Source organism: Vanacampus margaritifer, chromosome 2, assembly GCF_051991255.1.
Source record: "Vanacampus margaritifer isolate UIUO_Vmar chromosome 2, RoL_Vmar_1.0, whole genome shotgun sequence".
Lineage (NCBI taxonomy): Eukaryota > Metazoa > Chordata > Actinopteri > Syngnathiformes > Syngnathidae > Vanacampus > Vanacampus margaritifer.
Window position 1 is genome coordinate 6,566,756 of NC_135433.1, and position 27,527 is coordinate 6,594,282.

The window sequence follows — 27,527 nt, forward strand, 5'->3', positions numbered from 1 at the left end:
AAAAAGCGGGCAAGCCGAGCCATTGGAGCCAAAAGTCAAGCACGCAAAAGTGTCGCCAAGGAGCGACGTCATCTGAAGGTGCTCTTCTATTGGCTGTTACTAGATGGCATAACTTCTGTGTGACACACTTTCAAACGTCCTTATTCCGGTTAAATAAATCGCGTTTAAAATCATCCCCAAAGGCTCATGTAATGAATTAACTACCAAAGACTATAAGATGAAGGACATTTTCGCTATAATTATAGTTAGTTTTAGTTAGTTTTATAAACATAAAATTGCGTATTAGTGAGTTTTTGTTTATTAAAAAATGCATGTTTGTTTTTATTTTATTCCGTAAACAAAATAGTTTTTGGAATTTTTGTTTGAATTTTTAATCTTGTCTGAGTCTCAAGAATTGTTTTCAATAATTAAAATGATAAAAATACAGTGCTACCTCAACTTACGAGTTGTTCACAATAATTTCTGTCCTTTGTTGCAAGCAAAAATTTGTATTCCAGACACTAAATGGAGGCAGCGGACTTCTTAACAAGAAGCAGACGGTGAACATTTCTTCAAAAAAGAAGCCAAGTGCTTGCTTCAAGCTGTTTATTGTCGATTCCAGTTGAAGTTTAAACATAATTTAATCAAACCACAGAACACACTAAACGCCATAGACAAACTTATGAAACTAACATCAATGTTGCGCTATGAAATCATGATGCACTGTTTAATTATTTAAATGGTATTAAATAATGTACTATATATTTTTATAAAGTACAATACTGTGGAGTGCTATTTTTATTATTAAAAAAAAAAAGTTACGTTTTTGTTTTAATGGAATTTCCGTAACATTTCACTGGGGAAAGATATGAAGATGGAGGGTACCTATTTTTGTGTCCAGCGCATGGGTGAGTTTTCTTTCTTTTGATAATTTTTTTTAGACCAATGCCGTTAAAAAGGGGTGTTTGCGCCATTGTGGGAGTAAACACAGCCCTCTTTAATTACCAATGGAAGCAGCTCCTCTCATCCTCTTTAAAGCCAGCACAGTAGGAGGCGCACAGTCCTTGACATTGCAGAAGCAGAAATAGACTTGCTATAGTCTATGCAGTATTTGCCTGCAAAATAAAATTGTTCATAAAAATGAACCAAAACAATAGAAAAATACACCAAAATGGCCGAGAGGTCTATATTGAAGTTTTGCGTGTTTGTGCGCGGCGTACAGCACAACCTCCTGATCCTGGCTGTGCTGGCGTTCGAGGTGACCATCTACCGCCACCAGTTGTACTTTCGTCTGAGGAACAAGCTGTCGCCTCCCGCCGCCCGCATCATCTTCCACGACGTGACGCGCCAGCACCTGGACGTGGGCATCGTGTGCTTCATCAAATACTTCATCAACTATTTCTTCTACAAGTTCGGACTAGAGGTGGCTTTGCTTTTCTCTTTCACATCCCGCTAACACGTCGTCACATGAATGAATAAAGATCTCTTTCTTTCCATCCTTCGGCAGACTTGCCTGCTGCTGGGCGTGAACGTGATCGGCCAGCGTATGGACTTCTACGCCATGCTGCACGCCTTCGCTCTAATCGTCGTCATGTTCCGGCGCCGCAGGAAGGCCATCGCCGAGATCTGGCCCAAGTACTGCTGCTTCCTGGCCTGCATGCTCACCTTTCAGTACTTCGTCTGCATCGGGATCCCCCCTGCAGCCTGTAAAGGTCCGCAAACCTTAAAAATATCAATAACAATAAAAAAATCAAATAGATATGTACTGTATATTTATTCTAAATAATATTCATTTGTTTATATTAAATGAAAATTTCATTAAATTATTCAAAATATTTAAATCTTGTTTATTGCATGTGCCGTAAATCAATATTTTTGTATTTTCCCATTTTTTAGACTATCCCTGGAGATTCCCGAGCTCCACGACCGACTCCAAAGTGGTCAAGTGGCTCTACGTTCCCGATTTCCTCTCCAGGCCCAATCCGTCCTTCCTCATCTGTACGTCCCGACGCCTCCCCCTCCTCCTAACCTCCCTCCCGCCGCATTTGCAGCCCGGTTAAGACGAGCGCGGGCCTCTTTTCTCCAGACGACTTCATGCTGCTGCTGTGCGCCTCCATGCAGAGGCAAGTGTTTGACGACGAGAACAAGGCGGCCGTGCGCATCATGGCCGGAGACAACGTGGAGATCTGCAGGGACCTGGACGCGTCCTCCTTCAGCGTACACAACCCCGTCCCAGACTTCATCCACTGCAGGTACGACGTTTGCTGCCAGCTTTTCGTTACTGTACTGTATATGGGTTGCTAAGTTAATTTGAGTTAAAGCTACTGAGCACAGAAAATTCAATTTCGAATCACTACTGCCACCTGTTGATGAAAAATGAAACTGCACACACCCTTCTTCACGTGCACAATGCGCACATGATGTCACATCCGCTGACACAGGGCGGGAAATTTTAACCCCAAACCAGTCTGAAAACTAATGGCCAGAGGCTTGCAGGAGTAACCAGTGAACAGCTAAGGTGTTAATCTACTAATTAGAAGATTTTTGAGTCATCAATTATCAAATAAAAAGGCTATTGTAAAAATATTTCTGGCCAAATTGTTACAGAGAGTAGCTTTAAGGCTGCACAATATATGTATGGGAAAAATATCGTCATCACAATAATGGCACATCTGATATGTATATCGCGAAGATGTGCAATAAATTAGTTGTCAATACTTGACCTCACTTTCACCCATTAGGTGGATTCTTAAATGTGCTTCATCATCCAATATGTACCTAGGGGCATTATTATTACTAACAAAATAACTTTAAAAAATGATTTCTTTCGTTACATAATAAAAATTTCATCTCTTTATGTGCATGTTAAATATTGCAATAATATCGATTAGAGATAGACCAATATGTTTTTTTACCTGGTACGAATGCTGATTATTAGTCATCAACGAGGCTGGTAACCGATATTTGGAGCCACTATTTATTTTCAGTGAAAGGGAAAATATTGGCGTTAAACTTTAAAAAAATACAAACTCTAAACAAAATACAAACTCCTTTCAACATATGTTTAATGAACAACTTTTTCCAGATTTGTAAAATGTTAAAGTTTTATTTTTTATTTTAGACAATAGACATCTTGACACGATCATCAGTATTTATCAATTTAAAAAAAGTAAATTGAAATCTTTAACAAGTAAATGCCTGGATTTCGACTTGCCCCGCAGCCTCTGATCATGTGTGCTACACTTACCCATGTTCAGGGTCCCCTGTGTGTGGATTATTGAGGTCGCACAAAACAACACAAGCCTTTTGAGGTGCAGGCCAAGCCGTGTTAGGCATCCCGAGTCGTCCGCAACCATTAATCGCATGTGCTTCATATTGCAATGTTTTGCCGCACAAAGTGGACATGTCTTTTATTAACGCACTCTGCGTCCATCAACAAGACCTCGCCGCGAGGTCGAGAGCACGCCACGGCCGCTCTGCACTTATTCCATTGCCGTTTCCCCATCCAGGATCAAATTACGGATACAAGGGTGGAAGGTGGGGGTAGAAATCCATAATCTGCAAAAACACTCTGTCGGTCACTGCGCTACTTAGGCACTTTTTTCCCCCTGTGCTCTAACTCAATAAATAGCTTTCAAGTATGGAAAAGGTATTTTCACCCATCAAGGCACCGATTGATCATCCCAAACAGGCCGTCAAATGAACGCTGCTTCCTATGTTTTCACCGCATCCATCACGTGTAATGGAAGCTGCCACGCGTGCGGTTGCATTTAGCCGATATGTAGACGGGCCCTGCGCCGTACAACTGATAGGTGTGCACTTTGCCTTTCAAGTATATGTCCTGAGTATCACAATGACGCAAGGGAATCATGTGCAACAATTGCAAACATGAACAACTTTTTGTTATGTTGGCGATATTTTATTCGCGATTATTTTAATGAGATAAAAATCAAAGTGATGGTTTTTGTTTCCAGTGGCCCTTGTAATTCCCTCCCTGTTAATTTGAGCCTTTTGGCACACTTGGGTTTTAAATTGGAAATCTTCTCTGGATTCACCTGTCTCATATGATCACACTGCAAAAAGGACAGTAAGAAAAAAATATAGCAAAATAAGACAATCATTACTTCAAAGAAGCAAAATTATCTGCCACCGAGCAAGAAAATTTTACTTAAATTTACCTGTAAGATTTTGAAAAATGTTCTATTTTTATTGTCTTTGGTATGACCCAGCCAGGGATTGAACCCACAACCTCAAAGTCTGAGGGTAAACACTAGACCACTAGACCACTGACCTGGTACTGGAACAAGGAAAAATGAGCTTACTAAAATATAAAATGTAACAAACGACATAAAGCTATAGTGCACTTTTGTCTGATTGTTTTCATACTTTTATCTTATTACTATATTATGTAAAATCTTAAAACAAGAAAATTCTATTTATGAAACCCCATTTCAGGGGCTTTGATGTTGGTTAGTTGTCATCTTAAAATGTGGAAAATGCTTGTTTTAAGCCTCACACTACTTAAAACTGGCTGTTAACACTCAATGCCAAGACATATAAGATAATTAAGTAATAAGTATTTTAAAATAACCACAATGATTTTTGTCTGACAATTTCATTTTGAATAAAAATAACTTGTCTAATTTAGGTTGAATTTAAGAAGTTATATCTTACTTAAGATTTCAGTTTTTGCAGTGCACCACACCCTTCCCCCACCCCTCTATACCAGAACCGTATTCATTTTGCATGGTATGTGATCTAGGTTGTGTTGCACTTGAGCAGCAGCAGCTCATTATCTCTCAACTGTGCCCTTGCAGGTCGTACTTGGACATGCTGAAGGTGATCATGTTCAGCTATCTGTTCTGGTTCGTGCTGACCATCATCTTCATCACGGGCACCACGCGCATCAGCGTGTTCTGCATGGGCTACCTGGTGGCGTGTTTCTACTTCCTGCTCTTCGGCGGCGAGCTCCTGCTCAAGCCCATCAAGAAGATTCTCCACTACTGGGATTTCCTCATTGCCTACAACATCTTTGTCATCACCATGAAGAACATTTTGTCTGTGAGTGGGCCCGTGACGGGAAGCAGCTCATAGCAGGATTTCCTGTCCCAATAGGACACAATTACCTCCACCAAGGAAGTTTTTGGCTTTCTGGATGTTTTTTAATATGTCATACTTATTTTTCATGTCACGTTACAAAGATGTACATTTAAAAAAAAAAAAAAAAAAAAAGGGACAGTGTGTAGAATTTAGTGCCATCTAGTAGTGAACTCATAATTCAATTATTTAAAAAACACACACAATTGATTTCAATATGCAAAAAAAAAAAAGTTCTATCACATGCTCCATTTTTGTATATACTCGTAGGTCTAGTAATTATTTTTACATAGGTTGTGCTGTGCCTTATAGGGGACTGATATGTTTCACTGCCATCTTTCTGCTATGGATGCCTGAAGGAGAATCGCTTACCTTCCACAGCTGGGGCCTGCAGGTGGTCTTCACGGAGTCCTGTGATTTGGGCTCCTGCCACTTGTCGCCCACTGCTTTGCTCTCACAAGCTTTTACTAGCCTCTCCCGCTAGCTGCTCTTGTTAGCCATTCCAACCTATGGATCAGGCTAACCCCCTCCCCCCAGCCACTCTTGTTAGCCGCGTCTTTTCTGTCTTTTTTTCTCGCCGTGCTGCTAAGTCGCTGTCGTCCACCGAGATGCTCGTTCGCTCACACCAAATAATAATTGGTGGTAGGCTTGTGAAGTGCGATCTCTCTGATTCACCATAGTGTGCGTGCTTCAGCTACATAGTGACATCTAGTGGTGAACTTTTACACACTGTCCCTTTAAAAAAAAATACAAACCAAGATTTTTTTTTTTGAATTTTAAACAAAAAGGTGTATGAAATAATGAAAACAAAAAAGTTATAACTTTAATTTTAGTCAAATTTGACTTAATTTAAATTTAACTGATAATTTAAAACGTTTTTTTTAAAAATGTATCTTTATATTTAGAATATACTTTTTACAAATATAGACACAAATAATTGTAAAACATTTTCTATTGAATCTCGTCAAAGCAAAAATATGGGCTAATATAATATATAATAAACATAAAAACATATAATTAAAATGTTAATATTAATTTTAACAAAAATAAATAACTTTACTTTTTAAAGAAATTTGGGAATTAAATGAATAAACAACACATACATAAAATCACATTTAAAAAAACTAATATATCAAGTACAATATTTTATTGTAAGTAATGTTTGTTAAATCTAATCAAAAGTTCTCTAATGTTAATGACTGCACATTTAACATGTCAGATCAGGTTTGAATGTGTTGTGCTATTATGAAATGATCCCTTGTTTAGAAGTAGAATTCCTATTGTTTGCATAACAACTTTGTTAATTAAGAATGAATGTATGCAGTTCTCCATTCCTGCTGTTTGCAGATTCTGGCTTGTGGCTACATCAACTCTCTGATCCCCAACAAGTGCTGGCTCATCCAGCTCTTCAGCCTGGCGTGTACCATCAAGGATTACAAGATCAAGATCAACCAGGACCATCTCCGTAAGACACACACGCACACACACACATGAACACGCACATGCACACAACATTGTCCCATTGACACGATACGGTCTGAGCAGATGTGGACCAACGGTGCGACCTGCCTGAGGACGAGGCGGGCATCATCTGGGACAGCATTTGCTTCGCCTTCCTGCTGCTGCAGCGGCGCGTCTTCATGAGCTACTACTTCCTGCACGTGGTGGCCGACATCAGGGCCTCGCAGATCCTCGCCTCTAGGCACGCGTGGCACCGCCTCATACTGGTGGGAGAACTGGATGGCGTACTCACCGCTTTTGTGTGCATGCACTGTGTTCCAGGGGGGCGGAGCTTTTCCAGGCCACCATCGTAAAGGCTGTGCGAGCGCGCCTGGAGGAGGAGCGGAAATCTGTGGAGCAGCTGAAACGACAGTGAGATGATTTCTTTGTCTGATTTCACATTGTTTTACTTGGTTTTGTTTTGTATATTTTGTTATTTTATTTTTTTATTTGGTTTTAATTAAATTTTTGTTGTACTTTGTTGTATTTTGTTTTATTTGTGTTTTGCTACTTTTTCTGCTTTTATTTTTCATTTACTTTGTTATGTTTTTATTTGGTTTTATTCATTTAAAAAAAATCTGCTTTGTTTTAGTTTATTTTTGGGAATAATTTAATTTAGTTTTTTTTCTTTAGATTTCATTTGGTTTAATTTAATTTAGCCTTGTTTTGTTGTATTTCTATTTGTCTAAATTGTTTATTTTAGTTTTTCATTTCATTTTTGCTTGTATATTACTTCCTATTTAGTTCTGTTTTATTGTTATGATTTTACTAATTTTGTGTTATTTCGTTTAATTTTTTATTAGGTTTTGTTTTATATTTATTTAGTTTTATTTAATTTAATATTTTTGTTTCATTATATTATGTTAAATTTATTTTTACTTATTTTGTTTTGGTTTATTCAGTTTTAATTTGGTTTTAATGTTTTAATTCTTTTTAGTTACTTATTTGTTTTATTTGTTTATTTCATTATTGTTTTTAGTTTTTTTCTGTGTAAGCTATTATTTTTATCATCAAATGTTATATTTATTATGTTATATTATTTTCATTATATGTTCTTTTTTTTATTTGCTATTTTAAGTATTTATTTAGAAATGTTTTAAGATACACACCGACAAAAATCGGCGTGCCTTGGAGCATGTTGCGGTCCCAAAAATAAGCAGCTATTAAAATTGTTGAATTGTCTTCTTAAACACTGAATATTCTCACAGTTTAAGTGACACTGAAACAGCACTAACCCCAATTAAGTGAGGATTTTGATATCCTATTGATGCCCTCATTGAAAATAATGAAGTAACTGGAGTGTATCACTCTACATAAAGTCCATGTAGTCGCGCCACTCATGTCACTCATGTCCGTGTGCACAGAATGGAGCGCATTAAGGTGCGGCAACAGAAGTTCAAGCGCGGCAAGGAGAGGATGCTGAGCATGGTTCAGGAGTCTGTGGACGGACAGACGCTTGCCCCGCCCCCTCCCGACGAGGAGGACGAGGGTATGGCGAAGGCCCGCCCCCGTGCCCGTGTTGATGATGCTAAGCTAACGTAGCCACTCTTCCTTTGATCTTTTACTTTGTGTCGTGTTGCACTGATGTCATTTGTTAAATTTTAGGAGCGCAGCGAGCCAAAGCCAAGACCAAAAAAAAGCACTGGTGGAGGCCTTGGGTTGACCATGCTTCCAGTAGGTTGACCCCTCCCCCTCTTTTGCTCACTCCTCCGCTCCCATTGGCCCTTGTGTCCTCGACCAGAACGCCGCCGAGGATTCCCCTTCCGTCCGAGGGCGCTGAAGGCACCGGCCGTCGTCCTCTGGTCTTTTTTAGTCCTTTTCTGTCTCTATTTAAGGACGCTGCTTGACTGTCGCTGAAGAGGCACTTTAGAAGATCTACTACGTGTGTTTGTAGCACGGTGACATTGCCTTAAATAGACACGAGAAGAAGGAGGCAAACGAGAAAAGGACTATTGGCCGGAGGTTGTGCTTTTGTTTCAAAACGCCTGAAGAGCCCGCGGTGGGGAATCGCTCACTTTTTACAGTGTTTTCACGCAAAGATATGAAGTCCTCTCCGCCTCAAAAGGTTTCATTCTTTGCCCGCAGACATGATCAAAACCAATGGGCATCACCAGCTATTTAATCTTTACAATTCAAAGTCAAGTTTGTTAAGTTGAGTTGTTTTGATGGCCATTTGGCTAGTTATATTGAACAAAATCACCCTGACTGATTTCTATGTCACCTTGTAGCGTGGTAGCATAAGGGCCAAATGAGAAACCATCAAATTCTGTTGCAGGTCTGGCTGTAACCGTAAGCTTGCATCGGTGCCAAATGTGGCAATGAACCACATGAACTAGGGGGAAAAAAGTGTGTGTTGTACTTGACACCCACTTTGTTAAAAAAAATAAAAATAAAAAAGACACCCACTTTGTATTGCACCTCCTATAGCACTGTAGTGGAACAGTATTTTCTGGCACTTCAGTTCAGTAAAATTAAAAAATAAGGCATTGTTTGTTTTGTTTACATAAGGTAATGTTTTGATTGTGGTTAGTTAATTAACGTGCTTACAGAAAAATGTCCGAACTGATTTGCACGTCATTTTATTGCAAGGTAGTGTGAGGGCCACATTAAAAACTATCAAATTCTGGTGCAGGTCTGGCTCTGACAGTCCACTTGCATTGGGGCTAAAACGGGGGCAGTGATGTAAAACATCTAGCTTTCTAATTTTAAAACAAAAAGCTTGCTGTGAGTGGCACTATTACTATTACACTATTACCTGTCACATCAAACATTAAGTGGATACATTGTGTACTTTGTATATACATTTGAAAATTAAAAAAATAAACATGGCAGGTTTATTGTGTATGCTTAAGTTTTGATGGTGACTGTTTGGTTTGTTAGTTAACCTTCACGAAAATAGTCAAATATGATTTTTGCTTCACTTTGTGGTGACGTGAGGGCAAAACAAGAAAATTAAATTCTGCCATAGGTCTGGTATGAAGGTGCAGATGGAAAGATTTGTTTTCACACTTTTTCTTCTTAAAAGGCTGGTTACCCATTTGGTTATGGATCATGTCGGCTATTGCAGCCCCAACCACCGCTCCCAATTTTGCCACCCCCGTACCCCAGCATCCCCCCCTTCACCTCCCGCCCAGCCAGTCAATTTGCACTTCTGTTCAAGGACACAAGTCAGCCTTGTCGCTTTCAACTCTGCTGTCGACTCAAATGACAAACGCACATCACATCAGCGCTTTGTGCCCGTCATGTTAGATTCGCTGTCTCCCTTCCTTTCCTGTGTTGTTGTTGTTTGTGCGCCTCCAAAGTAAACCTTGTGCTGTCCCCCGTCAGTGGTTAGAAGCGGCGAGTATTACTTGTTTGAAACCGACAGCGAGGAAGAGGAGGAGGACGACGATTTGAAAGACGAGGAGCCGCCGAGGAGGTCCGCCTTCCAGGTACTTTCTAATTTACTTTTATTAGCCTACATATTTCTAACATTTATAACCCAACATGTCTGCTTTCATGAAAACCCTGATACATCATTCTCGACTAATCCTCTTCACCTGTGTCTTCCCTCCACCTTTTGTCCTCTCTCTCTTCATCTATGTTTTCTCCACTGGTACCTTTCGTTTATACTCCCCCCACCTGTATCCCTTTCACGGATTGTCCTCTTGCCACATTCCCTTAACTTGTGTCCTATATTGGCCTTTATCCCCCTCTCAACTTCACGTTTCTGCTCTCTTTCCACCTATGTCTTCCCCCCACCTGTAGCGAGCTATCGGGAAGTTTGTGTCGGCCGTTCTGGCTTTGCCCAAGTCAGTCATAAGGCTGCCTAAAACTGTGCTTCAGTATGTAGTGAAGGCAGGAAAGGTAAACAACCGGCTGTCTCCCCCATTTGTGCATGACCACAAAGTGCCTCCGGCGTCCATTTTGAGTGTTTTGCTGCCACGCTATTACAGTAATTGCATATGAAGTCGTGGTTGTGACAACAATTGTGACCTTTTGCTTATCGTGATTGTTATTGTTGTTGTTGGGTGAGTTAACAGGTAAGTTGCACGGACTCTTAGTGAAATGTTGTAACCTTTTGAATGCATGTCGCCCGTTTACTCTCTTTACCAACTGCTTGTGGTGCTATCCACACAAGCGCATCCTTTATTTGTCCTTATGATCTTGTGTTTGACATTAAACTGCAGTTACTCTACCACACCTGGATCAAAGACCCCAAAGCGGCCCTGAAGGCAAGAGCTAAGGAGAAACGCAAGTTCTGGAAGAAATACACAAAGGGAAGCAGACGCAAGAAAAGCAAAAAGGAGGGTAGGTGTTGGAAAAACGGAACAAAAGAAGCTTAGCTGGAAAATATTTTTAAAGTTCAAACTGGTTTTAAAAGGAGTCGGACAAATTTCAAACTGGTTTAAATGTGAATTGATTGAACTTTGAACTGTTTTTTTAAATGATCGGAATGAGCTTTCGACTGTTTTTAAGCAAACTGAATCAGTTTTAAACTGGACAATATTAAAACTAGCATTAAAATGAACTAGCATTAAAATGAACTTTCATCCATCTGAACCAATTATACTCACGAGGGTCGCAGGGACGAGATTTAAACTGGCTTGAAAATGAATTGGACAAGAGTTGAACTGATATTTAAAATGAACAGGACAAGATTAAAAAAAAAAATATGATGAACTGGACAAGAGTTTAAAATCCTTAAAACATGAGCCAGAAAACCTTAATACTGGTTTAGACAGGATATGGACTGGATTTGCTTTAAATTGGTTTTAAAATAAACTGCATTAGCTTTAAACTGGTTTTAAACCAACTGGATAAGCTTTGAACTGGTTCTAAAATGTTCAGCATAGAACTTGGTCTGTTTTTAAAATGATTGTCGTAAGAATTTACTGTAACTGATATTAAAATGACCTAGATAAGATCTGAACTGGATTGAAAATGAATACGATAAAACTTCTAACTAGTTTTAAATGAACTGGACAGGTTTTGAAATTCATTCACAAATTCCTTTGCAGAAGCTCATGTGGGCATCGAGATGGACGAGCTGTCCGGTAGCCAAGAACAAGAAGATAACAACTCTGGTCCAGGTTGGCCTCTTTCTTCCCTTTCTTTTCCATCTCCTCCTCCTCCTTTTATTATCTTCTCCTAACTGGTCGAACCATGTTCAGACAACATCTTCAAGCGTGTGTTCAACATCATCAAATTCACCTGGGTGCTGCTGCAGACCACCGTGGACAGCTTCACCCGCTGGATGAACGAAGTGTGCCGGGAGTACATCGACATCTCCACCGTGCTGCGCATCGAGCGCTGCATGCTTACCAGGGAGGTCAAGAAGGTAAAGGTTCTAGTGTCTTGTATGCACTGCACTCAGGCATTCAGAACTTTGCTTGAGCATCTCGTGTCAACATCCACCAGGGCAACGTGCCGTCCAGGGAGAGCATTCACGTGTACTACCAGAAGGCCATGCGGCTCAACATGTCACGGCAGGCCAGCTTGGACCTGCTCAGTGAGGATGAGTCGGCGGGGAACTCCTCGAGGGTCCGGCGGCGGCATAGACGCTACCAGATGGAGAGCCAGGCCTCCACGGCCTCCAGGGACAGCATATCAAGGTACACGAAGATTTAGGTTGAAAATACCTTCATCGGAAACTTCATTTGGTTCACCCGCACTCATCTCACTTTTTTTTTTTTTTTGCTTTATGGCCCAAGCACCAAATGAAAGGAAAAGTTGAATAAATTAGCCTGATGGACTCGAAATTGGCTGGACATGTCTATTGTAATAACATAAAATTCCCAAAAACATATGGCCAAAATTGATCAGCCAAGTTAGCCATTTGTGGGAATTTGCCCTATTGAACAAATATGGACAGGACAGGTGACATGAATTCCCAACAGTGTCTAAAGTGGAGCACTGCTGTAATGTTTGATGATTATTTCAAGAAATTGCCATAAATGAATGTCATTTTTCTTTAGTGCTTTGTACCAGGCGAGAGAAACGTAACAGGTCGTAAATGTAACAATACTAATGAAAAATTCTCAAGGACTCATGCCCAGAAGTCGGTCATTATGGGCAACTCAAATTTTTGTCATCTAATGTAGCATGAGCATCAGGCAAAAGAAAAGTTTGAAAAAATGTGCCTGGATCGACAAGATATTGGGTGGAGATGTGTATGATAACCGTAAAAACGAAAAAGTCTCATGAAGCCATGCACAAAATTAAACAGGAAGTCAGCCATTTTGGTTTAAAACAGGTATTTTGGCCAAATAAAAGGGTTTGTACGTTGATGGACTCTGACTAGGAGGAAACTGGGGATCTTAAACCGATGGGTGACCCTAAATTGAAGTGTTTCTCTACGGCACTAAAAACTCAGACACTCACTAATTTACATTACATTACGGTCCTGAGAACCAGGAAAGAGAAAGTTTGCTGCACTCAATATGAAATTACGTGGTTAGGCAGCCATTTTGTGCAACTTCCTCTTGGGTTGTACTAGAAAATTCACCCAAGTGAGCTCCAATTGGAAGCAGGTGTTAGAGGTACGGATGATGCTTTTAGCCTGTGCTGTCTAATGTGAACAGAGCCGGGCGTCAAAGTTTGATGATCATTTAACTGTGAAAAAGGAAGTGCAAGGGCCACACCTTCACTAGCATCAAAATATTGTGAGTCCATGCCACTCAACGCTAACACGCCATCTCATCCCGCTTCTTCCACCCCACCCCGCCTCCGTCGCCACATCTCAGCGCCTACACCGAGGCCACCACGCTGTTTTCCCGTCAGTCCACGCTGGAAGACCTGGATGGGATGCCCGAGTGCATCCCCAAAACCAGCGAGCGGGCACGGCCTAAACTACGCAAGATGTACGGCCTAGATGTGTCCACCTCGTCCATGGACAGCGTCAGCAGCTTCGTGTCCAGGTGCAGCCACCCACGGATACAACACACACACACACACACATACACACACTTCAAAATCCATGCATCCATCTTGTCATTTGCATGTGTTTCATTTCATTATGTATTATTTACAGTACTTGTGCCAAGGAGTAGATTTTGTCTTTTTGGTAAGCATAGCAACACTAAAATGAACTGGTCAAGCTTACATTTTGTACTAGTTTTAAATTGAACTAGTCGAGCTATAAACTCTTTTTAAAATGAGCTGGACTAGAATCAAACCGTTTTCTTCCATTGAATTGGACGGACTTAAATTGGATGAACTTTTGGACGTGGTATAAAATGAATTAGACATGCTTAAATGTTGTTGTTTTTTAATCAAATGCTGTTCAAATTATCTGGGAAAGCTTTAAAATGGTTTTAAAAATTAACTGGGTGAGGTTAAACCTGGTTTTAGGAATACATATATCATACACATTTCGGACTGTCATTAAAATTACTTGCAGAAGCTTAGCCTAGGAACTAGCCTAAAGTCATAAATGTTAAACTGGTTTTAAATTTTTCTGGGAAAGCTTTAAACAAAATTAACTTGAGAAAATGGTTTTAAATTAACAAAATCAACTGGAGAAGTTTTAAACTTGTTTAAAAATAAACTAGATAGGTTTTGAACTGTTTTTAAAATGCAATGGTAAAGTAAAGCAGTAAAACGGTTTCCAAATGAATTTGACACACTCACTTCAAAGTCGTTTCAAAATTAACTGGACTATCTTTAGACCATTTTGAACAATCTTTACAAGCTTGAAACTGGTTTTAAAGTACTGTACAGTAATCTGAACAGGATTTGTACTGGACTAGCTTTAAACTGGTTTTAAAGTGACTTGGCCGACCAATAAACTGACTCTGAAATGAACTAGACAAGCGTTAAACTGCTTTAGTTGTCATCTGGACAAGCTTGAAAGCAGTTTGAAATTCAACCATAAACTGATTTCAAAGTGACCGGATGATATTTAATAGTTTTTAAAGTGAATCGGATGATGTCTAAACTGGTTTTAAAATGAACTAGAGAAGCTTCAAACTTGCCCTGAAATGAACTCCACAAGCTTTAACCTGATTTGAAAATTCGGTAACTTTTTTTTAAATTTATTGTTATTATTTGGCCTATTGCCCCACATTTCTACAACGTGCTGAGGGAACTAGATAAGTAGCTCTTAACCTAATCCAACTTTCCTTGGCAGAGGTAAATAATAACTTTTTCATTGTTTCATTGTCATCCTGAGCACTGCCTGCCTTAATTAAAACCAATCTAAGTATTGCATTGTTATCAGATCTCATGAGATATATCCTCCAGACAGGGCACCGCAGAAACCATAGAAGAAGAAGTGGAGGATGAACGGAATCAAAGTCAGGCAGGGCGAAGTCTTCTTAAGAAGTCTCTGGACCTGGATGTGCTTGAGAACGAGGGCGGAGCCTGCGGCGGTTCTGAGGCAGAGCCCCAGGAGGTTGAGGAATACAAGGAGGAACTGCAAGAGGGACAGGAATTAGAGCTTGAGGAGGGGCGTGTTCTCGATGATGACGGACAGGAAGTAGAACCTGAGGAGAGGAGTGTCATCTGGGGGTCTTTCCACCAAGATGAGGGGCCCTCGAACCGGCTCCAGGAGGACACCATCAGTGAGAGCGAGGATGGAGGAGGAGGAGGGTGTCAGCAAGACTCTCCACATGCCGGGGACCACGTCGGGACAATCTTGTGCACCAACGACACGGACGCCTCAAAGACGTCGGACGGCGACGTGCCACCAAGCTACAGCAAGGCGGTCAGCTTTGACCGGCTAGAGATAAGCGACGACGACGACAGCGACGTGGAAAGAAGACGGCGGCGCATGCTCATGACCTCAGACAGCCGCTCGGACAGCAGGTCCGACATCATGCTGCCTTCCATGACCACGGAGCTGACCGCCAGTGAGCTACTGCTCAACAAGTAAGACACAAAACCAAAATCACTCGGCTTGAACTGGTTCTAAATTGGTTTTACTGTAACCTGGACAAGATTTAAATTGAAAATGAACTGGTTGACAAAAATATTTTTTTGTTGTTGACCTGGAATAGTTTTGAACTGTTTTTTAAGTAACCTAAATTAAGTTTGAACTTTTATTTTTAATGAACTGAATAAGCTTTGAACTGTTTTTAAAACTAACAAACTCATTTGCTCCCAAAAACGTATAAATACGTTCCATTTTAAATATTACCATGCTCCTAAAGACGTATTTATACGTTTTTTTATTTATGTTTTTTTAATGCTAGAGCATACAGAAGGATGCAGCCTCTGAACTGAAGAGAATTCTTGAATCAACGGTAGTTAGTTATTACAAAAGCGGCCAGCAAGTTGCAGCAGAGTATAAGAGATCAACCAGGGCCATGTTGCAAAAAGCTCTTTACCCCACTGTTTTAAGCAGATTTGTTAATTATGATGAAATTTAGCTATATTCTAATGCTAATTGTTGCAAACCAGAAACAGATAGAAATATACTTTTTTTCCTGATGAAAGAATAGACTCTAATCTTTATTTTGGTAGGTTCCATGTTTTTATAGCAATAGAACACAATATTCTGCGGGCCTTGCAAAATCAGTCAAAATTCAGTAAAACAGGTATGAGCAAAGGGCGTTGCTTCAGTGAAAATGGCTGGGAGTGAATGAGTTAATTGAGCGATAACGATATATTTTTGTAAAGTATATTATTGTGGAGTGCTAGTTTTCAAAAAATGTTTTGGGGGCGGGGGGATGGAACAGGTTAAGGGTAGTACATTAATTTTAATGGGGAAAGATGATTTGAGTTACAAGTGATTTGATGTACAGTATGAGCATGGTCAAGGAATGAATTAAACTTGCATCACTGTAGAGTTTTAAATATTACATTATATACAATATAGAGTTAACTAGATGACCCTCAATCTGGTTATAAAGTCAAGTCGATTAAAATTTTTCCGCATAACATTCTAAGTAACCTAGACCAGTTTAAAACTGTTTTTAAACTTGACCTGAAAAGCATCTGCTCATATGCACGGCTATAGCAATGGACCTAGCACAGTACCCTGAGGAACCCGGAAACCACCTTTGCTCTGTCTATCGCCAGGATGTTCTACGATGAGGAGCTGGACCATTCAGAGAAGTTCTACCAGAGCCAGCCGCTGGTTCTGCAGCTGTGTTACGCCTTGTACAACATGCTAGTGGCGCACTCTGAAATGGTTTGCTTCCTGGTCATCATCATCAACCACATGGTGTCAGCCAACTTTGCCACACTGGTGCTGCCCGTCACCATCTTCCTGTGGGCCATGCTGTCGGTGCCGCGGCCCAGCAAGCGATACTGGATGACCGCCATCGTCTACACTGAGGTACCAAATAAAAGAAAAATGTGTAAAAAAACTACTCGTCCTTTGACCGCTTGTAATACTGTCACCAAGTGGTGTTTGTTGGAATAAAATAATTGTCATTATTATTATCATCTTTTTAAAGTAAGTTAAATAATCCCAGTGGCCGCTAGCAAACTGCTTAGCTTTAAATTGCTTTTTAAATGAAATGAACAAGATTTAAACTGGTTTTAAAATGACCTGTATGTCCTTTAAACTGGACACAATTTGAACTGGTTATAAAATTAACTGGGGAAACTTAAAACTGGGTTTAAAATTGACTGGATGCGCTTAACCAGTTTTAAAATAACTGTATTCTATTTAACTCATTTGCTCCCCAAAACGTATAAATGCATTCTATTTTAAAAAGGTTTAAGTGTCCCAAAGACGTATTTATACGTTTTGTGGCATAAAGAAGGCTTTGATGCAGCCTCTGAACTGCACAAAACGGTTGAAGCAATGGTAGTTATTACAAAAACGGCCAGCAGATGGCAGCAGAGTGTAAGAGATCAACCAGGGCCATGTTGCAAAAAGCTCTTTCCCCCACTGTTCTAAGGAGATTTGTGAATAATGATTAAACTTAGCTATATTATAATGCTAATTGCTCCAAAACAGAAACAGATAGAAATATACTTTTTTTCCTGATGAAAGAAGAGACTCTAATCTTTGTTTTGGTGGTTTCCATGTTTTTGTTTTATAGCAATAGAACACAATATTCTGTGGGCCTCAGTCAAAATCCAGTAAAACAACCGGGAGCGAAGAGGGTTGCTTCAGTGAAAATGACTGGGCATGAATGTGTTAAGCAAACATCAGAATTATTTTTCAAATCTCTATTTGATTTCGATTGGGCATTTGTCGACAATGTAAACACAACCATTAACAACTAAACAGAGTAAATGTACATGATCTTGTGTCTCTTTGCTCGTCAGGTCACCATCGTCATCAAGTACTTCTTCCAGTTCGGCTTCTTTCCCTTCAACCAGGACAAGTCACAGAAGGACAACCCGTACCATGCGCCCAACATCATCGGTGTGGAGAAAAAGGAAGGCTACGTCCACTACGACCTGGTCCAACTCCTGGCGCTCTTCTTCCACAGGTCCATCCTCAAGGTAAAAGCCAGTTTGCATTACCGCAGCTCACCTGTTTTACAAACTAACTAACTAGCTAACATGACTCCTCTATTTTATATACAGTTCTGTGATGCTTTGAGATATGAGTGACCCGATGTACAAGTTTTTCAAGATAGCTGCGAGCCGTCATTGAGCTAATTTTTCTGGGCAGTGAACTAAATTCTACTTATTTCACATTGAGCAGAAGCTGGAAAATCGTTGAGCAATTCATCAAAAAATAAGCTTCAATGGGTTTTAGGCCACTCCCAAGTTGACCTTAAGCCTACTAACAAACAAAACAAAGAACTATTTTGTTGTTTTAGCTTAAAATATTTTGCCTTAAAATAGCTTAATGCTAAAAAAAAACAATGCAAAACCCAATTGGCACGCTAAAGTTAGCATTGATAGTTGCCATTTTAGGTTTTCGTGCCCCATAAGTTTGGGTTTTCATTTGTGACGTACACTCACGCATGCGACCCCGTGCCAACACAGTGCCACGGCCTGTGGGACGAGGACAACCCCAAGGAGAAGAGGGCGGCGTCCCGTCAGAGCGAGTCGGAGGACGAGGGGAGTCGTAGAGACGAGAGCGAAAGGGAGTCAGAACCCACCTCCGCCGCCACCACCAATGCCTCCTCGGGGGCACGTGGGCGGCGGGGCTCCACGAACACCTTGCGCTCCATCAACTTCGGCACCTCGATGGACTCGAGCCACGTGCAGCTGCACCACCCGCAGCAACCCACCTACCAGCGGCGCACTAGCTCTAGTGGGGGCTCGCACGTCTCGCACCGATCCGTGCACTCAGCTGCTCGAGCCAAGCGAGGTAAGGCCATCTTTTTTTTTTTTTTGCTTGCTTGCTTGCATCAATCATCCCAGCTATGGAGGATCAAAACTGTCAAAATTAAAAGTCAATAAATGAATAAATAAATTACTTAGTTAATTAAAGTGAAAATAAGAACAGACATAAAAAATTGAATTCAATCCAAAATTAAATTAAATGGAAATAAAAACAACAAAATGTATACAGTATATATATATATATATATATATATATATATATATATATATACATAAATAAAGTAAAAATAAATACAAAATAAATAACAAGATTAAAAAAATAAATGTGGAAATAAATACAAAAATATAAGTAAATAGAATTAAATCAATAAATAAAAACGCTCTGCTCTCATATTTAAATATTTCATGCTGCAGACGCTGTCGGCATGAAATCCGTCATGAAATGTTATTGAAATAAGTGGGCGGTCCTAAGTGTGTCTTGGGTTGATCTATTCGCCTATTGGTTGATCGACATGTCAGTCTATGTCGGACTCTGCCCGTTCCACAGCAAGGGAGAATTCACACACACGAAAGAAACAATGAAACAATTGTAGTTTACAGGAACTTGTGTGAAGTTGTGCGACAAGTTACAAGTTGTGGTGACAGTAGACAAGATAGTCGTCCATTGTTGGAGCTCTCCGTGCAAGCCGGCGAGACTTCCTTGTTCGCCGACCCGCTCACTCGACCATTGAAAGCGCTTAGGACCGCCCCCTTCATTAGACATTTCATGACGGATGCAGATACTCTCAGCATGAAATAAATAAATTTGAGAGCAGAGCCTTTTTATTTATTAATTGACATTTATATTTATTTTTATATACCTATTTTTTTATCTCGTTTTTTTTATTTTTTTTTACTTTTTTACTTTTTTAAATTTATTTACAGTACATATATATTTTTGTACGTTTATTTCATTTATATTTATTTTTTGTGTTTAATTTTTGAATTATATTTTTATATTAGTTTTTATTTTCACTTTTAATTATTTATTTACTTATTTATTTATTCATTTAGGTATTTTTAATTTTGGCAGTTTTGGTCCGCCATAATTCACCCACCACCGCATCAGAAGTCAAATTCGGGATTTGCATTTGAAGGCTTGTTCCTGACTCGACTGTCTCCGCAGGAAGTGTCACCTCCCGCAGCAGCAGCCACAAGGACGGCAGCGAAGCCAGCGTACATCAGAAGAGCAAGAAGCAGATGATCCTGGAGAAGCTGAAGGAGCAGCTCTACAAGGCCAAAGCCTTCGTCGTCAAGAAGTACAACGCGTCGGCGTTTTGAACCTGTCGTCTCAACTTTCTTGATTTTGTATGGAATCCATTTGATTGTAGCTCTGTGGGTCTATTTCAGGTTCATGGAGATCTACGTTCCCATGCGTCAGTTCTTCTACGACCTCATCCATCCCGAGTACAGCGCCGTGACCGACGTCTACGTGCTCATGTTCCTCGCGGACACCGTCGATTTCGTCATCATCGTCTTTGGCTTCTGGGCTTTTGGTGTACGTGTCGCCTTTACAGTGGGATCTTCCGAGGGTCACCCCTAAAATTGTCATAGAAGGATGCTGTTGGGAACATTGAAATTCAACCCTGAAAAAAAATTATTGACAGTAATATGTTCTATGCAGCCCCACTCGTCTAAATCCGGTATTCTGGTTAATATTGGTTAATATGAGTTAAGCAGCAAAATCCAGCCATTTTTATCAAAATCAGAAGGTGGCCATTTTGCCTCTTGCTAGCAAGTGAAAATGACATCACAGTTGCTCAGGTCTCAGCTAACAACCAATCACAGCTCAGCTTCAGAAAAAAGGTCAGCTGTGATTGGTTGTTACGTGAACCCTGAGCAACTGTGATGTCATCTTCAGTCGATAGCAAGTGGCAAAATGGCCGCCCTTATGGATTTTGCTGCATAACTCATTTTCCACAAATGTAATATTAATCAGAATGTCATGTTTAGACTTGTGAGGTCACATATAACATATTATTGTCAAGAAATGTTGAAAGTTGACTTCCCCTTTAACTTTCCATCGGCGGTTCGCAGCTTACAGTATGTCTGTTGTCTTGTAGAAACACTCAGCGGCAGATATCACTTCGTCTCTGTCGGAGGATCAGGTGCCCGGACCTTTCTTGGTGATGGTCCTCATCCAGTTTGGGACCATGGTGGTGGACCGGGCCCTCTACCTGCGCAAGTCTGTCATGGGCAAGGTCATCTTCCAGGTCTTCCTGGTCTTCGGCATCCACTTCTGGATGTTCTTCATCCTGCCGGGAGTCACAGAGAAGTAAGAACGTATCCATTTATCCCACGCGGCGGCGTCAAATGTCATTCGTTTATTTTGTGTCCTTTCTTACTTCCACCAAGGCGTTTCAACAAGAACACCGTGGCTCAGATGTGGTATTTTGTCAAGTGCATCTACTTTGGGTTGTCAGCCTATCAGATCCGCTGCGGTTATCCCACCCGCGTGTTGGGCAACTTCCTCACCAAGAGCTACAATTATGTCAACCTTTTCCTCTTTCAAGGGTAAGGAGGTCTAAATCACAACAACAAAAGCAAAACAAATAAATGAGCGTTGCTCGCAGGTTCCGTATGGTTCCGTTCCTGACCGAGCTGCGTGCCGTGATGGACTGGGTGTGGACGGACACGTCGCTGTCTCTGTCCAGCTGGATCTGTGTGGAGGACATCTACGCTCACATCTTCATCCTCAAATGCTGGCGAGAGTCGGAAAAGGTGCTGGAATGAAATCCACGCGTGACATTTTGGAAGCTTAGCCAAGCGAGAAATGAGATTGCCAAGTGTTGCTTGAAATGATTTCCTGGTTGAACTTTTCTTTTCTTGTTCCCCCTCAACATGTCTTGTTCTGCAGCGTAGTCATGCAGTGCGGCCGGTCTTGCCAACAGAAATCGGATAAAAACTTTTTTTTTTTAAAGCACCAGTAATGATGCCTGCTAAAATTGAACTTTAAATACACTCTAAAAAGAGAGTTGTTGACCAACTTGATTGAATTGCTTCAAGTGGTAACGCACAATTGAATTAAGGTAATCCAAGTTAATATATTATATACATTATTTTTCCCAGACAATACTCAACTAAACCTAGCCTGGAAAGGAGTGGGAGGAAGACAAACTTATTAAGTCCCACCACCAATCTCATTAATATCACGCGTAATTCAATCTTGTGTTACCACTTGAAGCAATTCAATTAAGTTGGTCAACAATTCTCTTTTTAGACTTGAGTTGGTTCAACAATTCTCTTTTTAGAGTGTGTTTAAAGTTTAATTTTAGCTAAAAAGGGAATTGTTGACCAACTTAATTTAGTTGCTTCAAATGGTAACACACAATTGAATTCAGTTAATTCAAGTTAGTATATTAAGTTTAATAAAATTTATTGAATTTACCTCAATTAATTAATGAAATTAATTGAATTTAACTTATTCACTGCCATTGACGGCTATAGACGTCAAAAAATCATTTTAACTATTTCTATTAGTTTAACTTTTTTTTTAACTTTTGTTAACAAGAATATAAAAACCTAGGAAAAAAATTATTGTACATTTCGAACAGATATAAAATTTTTGATTAATCGTGAGTTAACTAGTGAAGTCATGCGATTAATCACGATTACGAATATTAATTGCCTGACGCCCCTAATTTTTAATAACCTTTTCTTTTTTTTAAGAATAAAAGATTAGGTGATTACAATTTTTTTATTGTAATTAATCACATGACTTCACTAGTTAACTCACGATTAATCACAAATTTTATATCTGTTCTAAATGTAAATGTACAATAAAAAAAAGTTCTAGGTTTTCTTACTCTTGTTAACAAAAGTAGAAAAAAAAACGTTAAACTAATAGAAATAGTTCAAATGAATTGATGGCAGTGAATGAGTTAATGACTTCATAATTCAACTTAATATATTAAGGATGAAGTTAATCAAGTCAATTGTATGTTACCACATGAAGCAATTCAATTAAGTTGGTCAACAATTCTCTTTTTAGCCAAAAGCTCAAATAAATTTTCTCTGCAAAAATTTAACTTTGAACACTCTAAAAAGAGAATTGTATATTATAATATGTTACGTTTAATTAAATTTAATGACCTCATAATTAAATTGTTAAATTAAATGTAATGACCTCATAATTAATTAAATTTAATATATTGGGGATTAACTTAATGTAATGGTGTGTTACCACTTGAAGCAATTCAATTAAGTTGGTCAACAATTATTTTTAGAGTGCAGTTTTCGTAGGGAAAAGAGATAAAAATAGCAAAAATTAATTAATTTAATTAATTTATTACAATTAAAATATTTTGGAACTTAATTTGAGAGTGGAGACGTGGACGAGAGAGAGAAAAAAACAGCAATAATAAAAGACAACATGTAATATGTTTACTGCCAGCCCGTTTAAAATGACGTCTATAGCCATCAATGGCACTGAATGAGAGACAAAATACCATTAACACCATCTGGTATTTACTTTGAAAGGGGTAAAAAGACAGGCAAGAAAAAACAAACATGGCAAAAGAAAAAAATGCTCCAACGTGGTTCCATTGGTGAAAGTCAAAAAGTAAACTTAGCTGCTAATTAGAGAGGGGACAAACTGAGAGAAAAGAGACAGCAAGCAGTAATGACCAGCCACCTTTGCACCCATACAGAGGTACCCTCAACCACGAGGCCAGAAGAAGAAGAAGGTGGTGAAGTACGGCATGGGCGGGATGATCGTGATGCTGCTCATCTGCATCGTGTGGTTCCCGCTGCTCTTCATGTCGCTCGTCAAGTCCGTGGCCGGCGTGGTCAACCCGCCTTTGGACGTCTCCTTCGAGATCACGCTGGCCGGCTTCCAGGTGAGATGAGAAAGAAAAAAATGTCCCCAAAAAAAACAACAAGTGACAAGTCATGGAGTTTACCTTTCGGTCCTTGACAGCCCATCTTCACCATGAGTGCTCAACAGAAACAACTGCAGGAAGTCTCCGCAAAAGACTTGACCAAATTCGTCAAATTGTACAATGATAATGAGGTGAGTGTGGAAAACAAAATGTGGCAACGGGCATTAAGCTTGCAAATTGGTTATCAATACACAACTAGAAAAATTCCCGCGGAAATTTTGAATGGGACTGCTGACTCTTGTAAATGAGCTGAACAGTTTAAAATTTAAACGACTGGAATCGCTCAAGAAATGTGGAAGTTAACCATAATCAACATCAACTAAAAATATCTCACTGTCCCTTTAAGAAAAATGCACTTTCACGCACACACATTTGACTTTGTAAATGAGCTGAACAGTTTAAAATTTAAACGACTGGAATCGCTCAAAAAATGTGGAAGTTAACCATAATCATCATCAACTAAAAGTATTTCACTGTCCCTGAAAATGTATTTAAAAAAATGTAAATGAGCTGAACAGTTTAAAATTCAAACGACAAAAATCGGTCAAGAAATGTGGAAGTTAACCATAATCAACAGAAACTAAAAATATCTCACTGTCGCTTTAAGAACGCACACTCATTTTTGACTTGGAGCCATCACGTGCCCCACATTCCATTGAGATTGTATGAGAGACGCACCCCTTGAACAAAAGCCTCTCACGACCTAACGGTTCAAGAAATGGCTCGTTAGAACGGCAAGGGTTTGGGGAACACGAGCATGTTCTCATTTTTTTAATCGGATGAAAAATGACCAAATGAGAGCAGGTTGAAAACTTATGATTTATCAGAAATGAAGAGCGAAAGGCGCCTGAATTTAACATGGGATAGGCGAGTTCGTCCGACTTGTCCTCTCTTAAAGTGAAAATAAAGGTACTAAATGACACCTTAGCCAAATAAAAGTTAGTTTGTCTGAAAGAAGACACTCGTGACTACAAAATGTGAGAATTTGATGTCTAGTGAGCAAAGATTGTGGCCATGGTGACGAGTTGAAGTGAAACTTTTGCAAATAGAAGTAGACTTTTCTTTTTTCCCGCCACTCTAAAGTTAATTGGTCAACAGAGTGCGGTAGAAGCCTAATTCACTCACTGTCTTTGAACCCGCACAGGGGGGAGAGCTTTCATTCCTTAAAAAAGATTTCGACACTGAGCTAAAGATGGGAAAAATTCCTACAAAATGAGCTAAAATTCGTATCGGTCGGATAACGTATGCGCGCGCAGCGTGTCTTGGAAAAAGGTGCTTGATCTGTAATTTGTTCCCCCTTTCTCCATTCATTTCCTATGGGAGTTTTTGGGGAATTGTGTCGCCATGGTAACTCGGAATTCCTAGAAAAGTAATGCCGCACCGAGTCAGATCGAGCCACATCGTTTGATACCTCATTTGTCCCGGTGCGATCTACGGTACGGGACGCATTTTTGCGGAAAAATCTCGGGATTTTCTAGGGTGGAGAGTAATATGTGCTGCTTTCAGCAGTCCCATAATAATGACACTAAAGACATAGGGGTTCAAAAAAAAACATCATGCCTTCTTTGTATTTTGTATTTACAAAAAGGCAAAACAAAGAAAAAAGAAAAAATAGAACTAATGTTAATGAACAAAATTTGCAAAGAAGGTTCAGATTGATAGTTTTTTTCCCCTTTTTTTACTTTACTAATTTGAAGAGAATAAAAAATGTCATATTTTAAATAAAAAGCAATCACAAAAAGTCTAGAAAATGTAAACAAAAAATTGTTTATTTGGATTTCAGGTTTTTTAACTTTAAAATTAAGAGAGAAACAATTGAAAAAAGACAAAAAATAATTTGGCAATTTAATATTAATCCTCAACAAATGTTATTTAAAAAAATTAAAAATATAATTCCGCTGTAGTTCATTTTTAAATAAAAATACTTTTGAAGAGACAATTAAAAACACAAATTTGTTATAGTTTTGGATAAAATATATTTTTAAAGCCACAATATTTGAAGTGAGAACAAAACAGCAAAAAAATATTTTTTCATGGGTGTTTCTGATGCATAAAAAAAAAGTCGAAAATGCCTTTTTGTGTTTCTGCTAACAAATATTTAAAATCCACAGAAAAAATGTCTTTCAATGTGCAATGTTTGGAGAGAAATACAGAAGACGATTAGCCCCACCCCCCCACAATTCATACCTCTACTTCGCAAAGTCAGAATTCTCACTTTAAAGTCAGAATTCTGAGTTTAAAGTCAGAATCCTGCCAACGTTTTATAATCCTCTTCTGTAGGGAAACATGCAAAAACATTATTTTTTAGTTTTTTCAGATGAAACCCAAAAAACAAATTTGGGGAGTAACTAACCAAAAACAAAACAAAAGTAATCTGTGTTTCATCTTTTTTTATTCCTTTTTTTAAAGAAATTTAAAAAATTTAGCCCTTTTTTTTTTAGGTAACTGATGTCATTTGCAATCGACCAATGCCAAAATGGCTGACCTCTTTTTGTTGCTTAATTCATATTCCATCAACACAAAATGAATCAGAATTCTGTTTAGACTAGTGGGGCCGCATAGAACAAATTAATATTGTGGGAAAAAAAACATTTTTAACACGACTTCCCCATTGAATAAAGCAAGGTTTGAAACTTTGATTGCGTAAGAAAAGTGCCATTGTGTCTGTGTGACTGCCGCCACCAGGGGGCGCTAGAGTGGCTGGGGGGCTACATGCCGGGCGACCTGGTGATCGCAGAGCTTAAGGGCAGCTCCAACTCCTTGTGGACCATCAGCCCCCCGAGCAGGGACACCCTCATCAACATGCTGAACCCGGACGAGGACTTCCCCATCACCGTGTCGTGGTCCGTGCAGCGCAACTTAAGTTTGGGAGCCAAGGCCGAGAAGGCGTCCGGCAAACGGGTCACCAACCTGGACAACGACACCAAGAGGGAGCTGGTGCTGCTGCTCAAGGGAAACAACAGCCAGTCGCACGTGTGAGTAGACCGGTCGCCGGGCTGGAGGGGAAAACGGATCCCGTTGACGTTTGTCTTTTGCACGCGCAGGACGCTCACCAACATCTTCCCACGCTTCATCAGAGCGCCCAGCGACTCGGAAGCCAAACCCGTCGATCAGCTCTATAAAGGTAGGACGCTTGCTTGACTTTGACAACTCCACCTCCACTTCCTGGAGTTTGAATTCTTTTGGATTTTTATTATAGTTAGTTTGTATTTTCTTTTGACTTTTATTTTTGAAATTCAGACAGTTTTTGTTCTTATTGTGTGGAAAAGTTTTCATTTTAGTTCAGTTTTGATTGGTTTTATTAATAGTTGTATTTATTTATTTATTTTAATATATGGACTATTTCCCGTATGCTTTTATTTTTTTAATCTAACCTCCACTTCCTGTCTCAACAAAGTCGTAGAATAGGCTTTTATTTTTTAATCTCTCGTCCACTTGCCATAACTCTGATGTAGAATGTGCTTTTATTTTTCACTTTCACTTCCACTTTCTGTCTTAACACTGCCATTCAATATGGTTTTATTTTTTAAAACAAGCACATTTCAAATCCATTCTCAAAACTCATCTGTTTAGACAAGCCTATTCACTCCATAACTGCATCGTATTTTTTATTTGATTGTACTTTATTTCATCTTATGTTGTTCTTAACATTGTATTTGTATGTTTTTAACTGTTGTTGTAAGGTGACCTTGAGTGTCTAGAAAGGCACCTATTGATTATTATTATTATTTATTATTATTATTATTATTATTATTATTAATAATAATAATAATAATCTCAACTCCACTTCCTCCCTTTGACACTGTCATTGAATGAGGGTTTATTATTTATTTATTTATTTTTATCTCACAT

The 27,527-nt window shown here is 39.4% G+C and overlaps 1 protein-coding gene across 1 annotated transcript in view; it reads left to right on the forward strand.

The window, feature by feature from the left end:
- Positions 1–27,527, forward strand: part of piezo2b (piezo-type mechanosensitive ion channel component 2b) — a 90,299-nt gene that overhangs the window by 57,374 nt on the left and 5,398 nt on the right. Inside the window, exons 22-50 of the mRNA XM_077558302.1 lie at positions 1,202–1,402; positions 1,487–1,691; positions 1,876–1,977; positions 2,066–2,231; positions 4,797–5,040; positions 6,424–6,541; positions 6,622–6,778; positions 6,859–6,948; positions 7,941–8,065; positions 8,182–8,250; positions 9,904–10,007; positions 10,746–10,866; positions 11,577–11,648; positions 11,730–11,896; positions 11,977–12,170; positions 13,302–13,475; positions 14,800–15,426; positions 16,579–16,837; positions 17,782–17,961; positions 18,454–18,781; positions 19,922–20,054; positions 20,146–20,293; positions 20,859–21,070; positions 21,151–21,309; positions 21,369–21,516; positions 23,445–23,633; positions 23,714–23,806; positions 26,361–26,650; positions 26,720–26,799. Of these exons, the coding sequence (XP_077414428.1) occupies positions 1,202–1,402; positions 1,487–1,691; positions 1,876–1,977; positions 2,066–2,231; positions 4,797–5,040; positions 6,424–6,541; positions 6,622–6,778; positions 6,859–6,948; positions 7,941–8,065; positions 8,182–8,250; positions 9,904–10,007; positions 10,746–10,866; positions 11,577–11,648; positions 11,730–11,896; positions 11,977–12,170; positions 13,302–13,475; positions 14,800–15,426; positions 16,579–16,837; positions 17,782–17,961; positions 18,454–18,781; positions 19,922–20,054; positions 20,146–20,293; positions 20,859–21,070; positions 21,151–21,309; positions 21,369–21,516; positions 23,445–23,633; positions 23,714–23,806; positions 26,361–26,650; positions 26,720–26,799 (5,155 nt within the window). The remainder of the gene's footprint in view (positions 1–1,201; positions 1,403–1,486; positions 1,692–1,875; positions 1,978–2,065; positions 2,232–4,796; positions 5,041–6,423; positions 6,542–6,621; positions 6,779–6,858; positions 6,949–7,940; positions 8,066–8,181; positions 8,251–9,903; positions 10,008–10,745; positions 10,867–11,576; positions 11,649–11,729; positions 11,897–11,976; positions 12,171–13,301; positions 13,476–14,799; positions 15,427–16,578; positions 16,838–17,781; positions 17,962–18,453; positions 18,782–19,921; positions 20,055–20,145; positions 20,294–20,858; positions 21,071–21,150; positions 21,310–21,368; positions 21,517–23,444; positions 23,634–23,713; positions 23,807–26,360; positions 26,651–26,719; positions 26,800–27,527) is intronic.